This window comes from Chlamydotis macqueenii, chromosome 1, assembly GCF_036417535.1.
Source record: "Chlamydotis macqueenii isolate bChlMac1 chromosome 1, bChlMac1.mat, whole genome shotgun sequence".
NCBI classification, from domain to species: Eukaryota; Metazoa; Chordata; class Aves; order Otidiformes; family Otididae; genus Chlamydotis; species Chlamydotis macqueenii.
In genome coordinates, this window is record NC_141556.1 from 7,674,169 (window position 1) to 7,682,972 (window position 8,804).

General features: G+C 43.1%; 1 protein-coding gene across 2 annotated transcripts in view; it reads right to left on the reverse strand.

Annotated features, from left to right (window-relative positions):
• The window catches only part of BEND7 (BEN domain containing 7), a 50,657-nt gene extending 42,207 nt beyond the window's left edge, over positions 1–8,450 (reverse strand). The window contains exons 1-2 of one of the 2 annotated variants that reach the window (XM_086745320.1): positions 8,319–8,450; positions 4,395–4,478 (exon numbers count right to left, since the gene is read on the reverse strand). In XM_086745320.1, the coding sequence (XP_086601446.1) occupies positions 4,395–4,478; positions 8,319–8,379 (145 nt within the window). In that variant the 5' untranslated portion in view covers positions 8,380–8,450. Of the gene's footprint in view, positions 1–4,394; positions 4,479–7,910; positions 7,972–8,318 lie in introns of those variants that run through there. The other variant, XM_086745327.1, reaches the window with a different exon arrangement.
• Between the last annotated feature and the right edge of the window lie 354 nt (positions 8,451–8,804).

The following is an 8,804-nucleotide window of genomic DNA, read 5'->3' on the forward strand; positions in this document are numbered from 1 at the left end:
AACCCTTGAGGAACATATAGGGACCTTTAACCTGTCTTAGTTGAGGCACCTTAGCAGTGCTCTAAAATGCCGTCTAAAAGCACTTACACATCTTCACATCATCACAAAGCACTAAGATTATATCTGCAGGAAAACTAGATCACCCTCAAATTAGACTCCCTACTCCCAAACCAAGCATGGAAGTACACGGCTTGATTGACTCCTCTGCCTATGACCAGACACAGAAAGTTAAGCAGCATCACGAACACTAATGGAAGCAAAGCAATTTGCAGAATCAAAACCAGGATCAGACCCTGGGACCACTCAGGAATTGGGGAGTTCTTTGTCAGGAAGCTGGATTAGCTGAGGTGGCCCAGTTGCCACCACCACCACAAAATAACTCTTTTGAAGAGCTTAGTGAAACAGTTTCAAAACATCCAACAGGAGTAGATGCAGAAACATGTTACACACTTTCCTGCCACATTGCAGCAGCTAAATCACTCAGGAAAGGACAAGCCAGCAACTGTTCAATAAATGTATATATTAACAGACTTATAAAATTTAAAAAAAATCCAATAATGGATATGCAACAACTTCCTCCAGCTCTTAGAACTATCCCAGGCTAACATCATGCTTCAAGTTCAAAGGGAAATGCTCTACAAAGTTAGATCACTGGAGAACACAGATATATCAAATAAACCTTTACGCAGTCTTAATTACAGAAGCTACTATTGCAACAATCAATATAATTCTATTAAAAGTAACAAGTAACTTCACAGACTTGTGTTAAATCAACTTTTTCCCTGTGAATAAATTGCAAAGGATATTATTTCTGGGACAGAATAAATTCTTGAAATTAGTAACTTATGCATGGCTCTCCTGCTCCAAGAACACATTATTTATTTTTACCATGACATAGCAAAGTTATTAATCTGCTGCCTTCCATTTCAACAATGCGAAATGCTGTAAAATGCACAGACACCTGCATTACAGTACATTTCAGTTCCACTTTATATCAGTCATAAACATCTCTGTTTTGGACATCTCTTCAAAACAAATGCTCCAAGCACACTGTGCATAGCATTCGATTTTATGAAACTATAAAAGTTCTTCACTGTTAATTACACAGACAAATGTCTCATCACACATTTGGTTACCAGGATAATATAATTAGTTTTCTACATTAACCTTTCAAACATAGAGCCTGAATTTCAAGTTGAAAGCATTGTAAAAACACTCAGTCAGGAGGTATATTACATTTCCGCTTTTTTTGTGATGATAATAAAATACTGAGACTGAAAAAAAAAAAAAACCAATGTGGTATATGCAAAATATATTTTTTTTATAGACAAGCTAGGTTTCACCAGCATTGTCCACAAGATATGGTTGTACAGTCCCTGCATGAGCTTGTATTTCCAAGTCTGGGCAAGAAGCCCTGTGACAGAAGGTTTATGCTGATAACTGGTAAAAGCCGAAGACACATCTGTCTTAAATCTTGTCCGCATTCAAGGTTTACGCACTTCACTTCAGGCTGCCTCCTCCTTTTTAGGTCAAGCAGTCACTCCTGGTATCAGACAGCTAAGCCCTTTCCTTCAAAACAAAAGAGATGCCAGTTCTCACCTGGAAATTCAGCAGTGATATTTCCCTCCCTGAATTTTGCAAACTGCTCCACTGCATCACATAAGCAACCTTACTAAGCTTACCAAGATCCATTCAAAAAGCAGTCGGGCTTTATACCATCACAACCATCAGAGGTCATGTCCAGTACCATGTTCCTCCAACTGCGCTGAAGCTTCCTCCAATTTGCAGCCCACGTTTACACAAAGCCGCGTTCTGCCTGTCTGTGCTGGCGCAAAAAGTAGCATCCTAGGTTCAACAAGTCTTTCCTGATATTTGATCCTTAATTCACCCGCACGTTAAACAAACTGGATTCTTCCGATTTACTCATTTATCCTAGGAGCTCCCTTCTTCTCAACAGTGCATCTCTTCAGCTTGAGTTCATCCTTCTCAACTGTGCAACCAAAACATAGGCACATCCTATTCCAGACAAAGCTTCAGCCGTTCACATAACGGCATCAACATTTCCCCTTTTCTAAAGGTAACAGCTTCAACGACGTATCTTTGCATCTATTCACATGCTAAGGGCTGTATCACATCCATCTTTCAACAGCTGATCCCATGGATCAGTTAAAACACTCAAATTGAAGAACAATCTTTACTCTAAGCCAACAAGTTGGAGTGCACACCCTTCCAAGACAAATTTTATACTGAATATTGAGGTGAGGAAAGTGGTGTGCTTCAAGGATGGTGGGATCACAATGAAAAATTACTCCATGGAATGTGAATTTTTTTAAAAAAGAAATCTGGAAAGCCAAATGCCACTCATCCCAGATCCCTGCCAAAAGGTGGGAGTTCAGATTTTGAGTGCTTTTGGATGAGTTCAGCCCCTGACACTGCTTTCCCTACATCTCAGAAGTGCCTTTGTCACTAGCAATCTGGATAGAAGTGGACATCAAAGTAACCTATTGAAAATAAAGTAGAGAAGGTTATGTGATCTCTGAGTAACTTACTGAACTGAACCCAACCCCTAAGGAAAAAAAATAAAAGCCTAGTCTACAAATCTTGCATGGTCATATATCATTCAGTCTTGTCAAAACCAATACACTTTGAGGAAATTTGAAAGTTGGATACTCAGCACATCTCCAGAAAATAGCACCTTTTTCTTTCTAGAGCACCTGAAGGTGGGCTCCCAGGACTGCAACTCTGCGCTTCAGTACCTGATAAGGAAGATCCTTCGTACAACTCACATTCTTAAAGGCTAAATTCTGACTGGCTCTTGAAATAGGTGAACTTTAGGCACTTAAATGCCAGAGCACATCCAGTCACAATGAAAAGCTGGACACACTCTAAAAAATCCGAAAACAAACTCAAAGACAACACAGCCAAACCAAAATCAAAATCAATTGGTCTGACTCACAGCACAGATGTCAAAGCACAGACTCCTGTACGTTCTTAGAAGCATCCTGGCTTAAGCAACTAGATGTCTAACTCCTGCCAAAGTTTTATTGCAATTTAGGGTTGGAAGAAAGAGCATTCAAAGTAAACCTTTGGTGGAGCTCACTCCATCGGATTTATCAGACTTCACCAGAAGCACTTACAGAAGATGAAATTCAAACACAAAGCACAGCAGCCACCTTCGCTTCTCCCTGGAAATAGGCATTGGGAAGAAATATTTGCTCAAAATCCTAATGGGGAGAGGCTGAGAAGGGAATTTAAGGCAGCTCTCGCCCCTGTATAAATATTCCAGCCATCAGAAGGTTCCAAACTGGCCAAGACATCCTCCTTTTCTCTCCCTGCTGACTTCTAGAAGAGGATGTAGCACTATGAATTAAGGAGACAAAGGCATTTTGCGTGCAGGTTGACTTCAGGTGCCGATTCACACACCCAGGACCAATGCCTCTTGCAGAGGCTACAGAAACCTTAAAATCACCCTACAAAAATATTTAGGCTCCTGGTGCAATTAAGTAGATGCAGACACTTCCAAATTTCTCACTGCAAAGGCAGCTGCTTTCTCCAAAGCCTGAGCAAGGTGTCCAAGAGCTTGCTTTATACAGCAAGAGTCACTATTTCAGGTCAAAAATCTGGCCCTTACTCCTCTGAATTTTGCCCATCAAATTTTTGCGAAGAGGTGCAGTTCCTAGGTGAGGTCCTAGATGCGACAGGAGGGGGCTGAAAGCAGAAAAGGAAAAAGCACTCTGCAGCTGAGGAGTTATGCGGGATAAAAAGCACGCAGATAGGGAAGATAAAGGTTCACTGATAACCGGTCCTATCATGCTGTAGCATATATCATGCTGCAGACTCTATATTACTTCTCTGTTTTCTTTACACATTTTTAACTGTTGATTTAATTTAATTTTGCCATGGCAGGATTAGCAGGCAAGCTACAGAGGTGAAAGGACATTACATTAAGACAGCACATTAATCCTCTATCCCACCCAAGGCAGAAGCAAAACCAAACAAATAGCAGCTTCCTGGAAATTGAATTTCTGTTATCCAGATGTCAAAGATGTAATACCCCAATTACACAAACTATCGCCAGTGAAGCATGCCAGCAAATATGCAATGTAAATGGGGTGAGCATAGAGCTGCAAAACTGCAGAGTCAGCATCTGGCTCTCTGAGTGAGTGATAATTAGCACTGTGTGTAGACACTAATAAACATTTATGTCTGAAATTACAACTTTTAGCAGTGTTAATAAAGGATATATTGGCAATTCGTAGAATAAAAGGGTCTTGAAAAGAATGTCATATTAAACAATGGCAGGCGCTTCCTGTGCTTGCACAGAGATTTTTTTCTTCCCTAATTGCAAATGGCCACGCTATGTTGCTCGGAAATTAATCAACACAAGCACATACCTAAAAAAACTGGTTGTGTTTCTTTGGTCTCCCCGTTAACATCATTGCTGTAGTCAGAGATCTTATATATCTCATGATGGTAATCTGGAATGAAAAACGATAAAAAAAATTAGAACTCAAGTGATCTGGAAAAAATGAACACTGAACACATTGCTACAGTTTTACTACATAATTTATCAATATATCTGCAGTTTACTTCATGTACATCAAATTAACCACCGACAATGTGCTTTGTATCAGCACCTCCTAAAAAAAAAAAAAAAAAAAGAAAAAAAGAAAAAAAGAAAAAAAACTTTGTTCACACTGGAGAGACTCAGCTCAAATATTTCACAGATTTTACAGAATAGCTATGCCTGCTGTAAATTACTATGTTCATTTTCACAGCAAATTATCCCACCAGATGCCAATTATCTGGCTTCTTGCTTTACAAATGGAAAGCAGATTTATAATGAAAACTTTACCTTCCCAGAGACCAAGAGAAACTTTCAAACTTCACCTCAATAAGAAAATCAGCCATGTACGTTAGGGCTGCATCACTCAGCTATACTGACTCATCTTGGTGTCACTGGCCTCTGAATTCTGAAGAAAGGAGGATCAGGGACACCTTAGGATATTCACCTAGCATCTGTGATGGTCCTAAGAATAAACATCAGGATCTCGTATTCAGGGATGTTACAGGACTTTAAATTTAAAAAAAAAAAATCACCATTGAATTTCTGTTTCAAATGAAAGAGTATTTTGCTGTGAAGGTCTCTGCCGTAATCCAGGCAGGTGTTCAGTAAAACCAGAGCTTTATTTACACGTGTATACACAGAGGGAATAGTAAGTTCAAAAAAAAAAAAAAAAAAAAAGTCTAAAGGCAGCTCTCCTGGATGCTATTTCTGACTCTGCTACTGGCACACTCTTTGTCCTTCGGCAAATCGCTCAAGACTGAACAATATATTCAGTATCTTGAAACTGCCACCTCCCCACCTAACTCCTTTAATACCCTCCCAGTTCCCAATGCTTTCAGCTACTCCCTCCATAAACTGGTTTTTATGTTTACCTGCCTCACAAGAAGTGAGGTAGAGATTAACTCATGGAAGCAAACTTTGGGAGATTCACTTAAAACGCACAGCGGAAACGGAGGGCAGCGTAAGCAGCTCCTCCTCCTTCAAGCAGCACACCTGCACCTCTGCCAAAACAGCTACAGGATCAGAAGGTCTCCTGGAAGCCAAACTTTTTTGTTATGTGCTGTTTATTTGTACAGCACAACTGTCTCGAGGGCACAAGAGGAGGAACAACCCAATAAGTAAACTAGAATCGAGCCTAACACAGCGATGCGAAAGAAAGAGAAGGGCCTGGAAAGAACACAACAGGGGGAAAAAAAAAAAACACAACAGGGAGTTGGAGAAGTCAGCAACGAGGTGCTATACAAAGGGTTCCTCTGCCTACAGAGCACGCCCAGCGAGTGAAACGGGTAAAGGTGAAGTTTGAGATACGACATCAAGGAAGTAAAGGCTCCTTCCAAAAGGCTAAAATGACGGGATTGACGCTGACTGCCTTCCATGGTCACTAGCTGTCCTGCTGAGCAGGGGGAGCGATGGAGCGGCTTGGTGGGTGCCCAGGGTCAAGGTCAACCCACCCTACTCTACATTTCCATCCTCTCAAGAGTATCCAAGATCTGCTGGAAGCGAGCACCTGGAAACCAGGAATTAAATGACTTACAGGCTCACAGTCCTTAGATATACAGATTACACATGGTTTCTTCTCTAGCACTTCCCTCCATACATCCAGCTGGTCACAATATTCTTCTGATCTACAGCTGCCGCGTTAAAGTCACCACATTTCATCCCAGAGGTGGCTGCATTTTAGTGCAGGAATGGATTTCCTCTCGACCTGCTCATTATTGATCATCTCGATAAGGTGCTCAGAAGGTTTTTTTTTTGGGACAGAATAAGCACTGTACGGGCGCACATTGTTAACAGATGGTTTGTTACCAAAGAATTGACACAGTATATCCTTTTCTCTTTGGTTTCCTTCTTCTGCCTCGGATGTCACAGTCCAGGCACTGTGAAATCCATATCAATTTCACAACAGTAAACACTAAACTGTAACATTACAGAACGACTCCTGCAAGAGGCAAAGGCCAATTACAAGAGACAACTATTTATACATAATTATCTTTCTAATCAACGGTGACAGAAAAAGAGTATGCAAGTGCAGACTCACATGCAAAATGTGATTTTTATCTCCTCCATTCTCAAAGTACAAAGACATAATTTTCTCTCTAGGATGTGTTTTTAGTGTAGCTTTCTGTTTGACTTTCCATATCCAAAAAGAGACCCCAGATAAGAATTGCTAATAATGTACCATCATAACTGAGTTTACCTATTAAAACCAAGTTAAATAGATTGTCTTAGACACTGAGGCATATCTAAACCCGTAACAAGTGGCAACTGAGAGCTGGCGAAATAGTCATCTGATAGCGCACATATTCTTTTTACAGCTCCATTAGGACAGAAATAAAACCAAGTCTTCAATTTCAGTTTTGCTTTTCCACATGTTTCACTTTCAGCCCCGGAGGCTCCAACCCGGTCCTGCGCTAACTCTGCCTCCGAGTCGGAAGCATGTTCGATATCAAAACCCCACAAGCCAAACCTGTCCTCTGTAGAACTGAAACCCCTCGACAGGCTTGCTAACGCATACAGACCTCCAGTACCTTTCAGACAAGTCTGACGGGTCACTGCCCCTCTAGCTTTTAACAAGGAGTATATGTGGTGCTCCAGCAGTCATTATTTGCTATTCCTACCAAGTGAGTTTATTTCCACCTTTAAATTTCTTCGCATTGAACACAATTTTGCCAAGTGCCTGAGAAGACATTGCTCTTCAGATGGCAAGTCTTGACACTCGCGTGTGTGTTCCCCCTTTCTCAAGTGTGTCATTACACCCAAGCAGTCACCTGCCCTGAACTTGGCATGCAGGACACACACAGCGTTTCATGGAGATATTCCCGGCCAATACTTGGAAACACAAAAGGGAAAAAAGATCTCAAGTCAAATCCATCAGGGCAAAAATATCTCATCGGCTGGAGAAGGGATAAATCCTCAACCAAAATAAATCCCTAGGGCTGAGAAGTCCACCTGTTAAAATGCCTACCAGCACCTGTATCTTTTTATTATTATTAAAAAAACGCAACAAGACTGAAACAGAGCTGCACTTCTTCCCCGACATGAATCCAAATAATTCCTTCTGTGATCCCTTTTAAAATATCCTCTTTTCCAAAAGCAAACACACCCCGAGCGAACAAGTTAGATGCCAGCGGCTCTCCCCTGGCCACGTACAATTAATTAGCTGCGTAGATTTTGAATAAAGCAACCTCTATTTGGCTTTTCTTTGAAATACGCGGATGTATGCAGTCAAGGGGAGGAAAAAAAACCCACCCAAAACACAATAAATCCACAGGAGTTGAATACTAAGAAGGTCCGTTGCTGCTCAAGTGTCATTTTTTTTTTTTTGCTCGCTTCCCGTTTTTACCTTTTCTCCCCCCTCAAAGCAGGATTTAGCACGAAACACGATCCAACTTTATTTTGTACAAGATCTGCCTGGAAAAAAAAGAAAACCACGTCCACCTTTCTGGGGTGGGTTGGGGAGGGGGATTGCAAGAACACGTAACAGATATGCAAAAAAACCCCAATTTTTAAGAAGGGGAAAGGAGCGGGGGGGATAAAAGAGAAAAATAAAAGGCGTGCAATGGTTTCGGGGAGTTGAACCACAGGATTGCGGAGTTAAATAACAGATACAGGGAGGGAGAGGCGGCACGGGGGAGCGGGAGCACAGCCGTTTCGTAACGCCCCGCTCCCCCCGGTGCAAAAGTCCGGGCTGCCCCCGGCGAGGGAACAAAGCCCGGGCCGCCCCCACCCCCCCCCCCGGCCCCCGCCTTACCTTCGTTGATCAGTTTAAAGCTTTGGGATTTCCTGCTTCTCTTCCTCTGGGTGAACTCCATGGTGCGGGCAGGAAGGAGCGGGGCGGCCACCCGGTGGTGGCAGGACCAAGGTCCGTCTTTTTAATCAGAAGAAAAAAAAAAAAAAAAAAAAAAAAGGCAAAACACGCGGGGGTTGGGAGACGGCAGCTCCGGCGGGTGAATAAAGGGATCCGGGATAAGTTGGCTCCGGTCTCTTCCCCCCCCGCCCCGTATCTCCCGCCCCAAACTTTGAGGGAAAGCGGGGTGCGGCGGGGGGAGCCCCGCGGGGGCGATGCCGCCTTCCCCCCCCCCCCCCCGCCCCGCCGGCTGCGCGGCCGCGGCCCGGCGGCGAAGGGCGGCCCGCAATGGCTCGCCGCCGGCTCCGGGACCCCGGTGCCACCTGCTGGGGGAAGGGGAAGGCGGCGCGGCGGCCCGGCGCACCCCGCCGCCGTTCCGCCGAGCCCCGG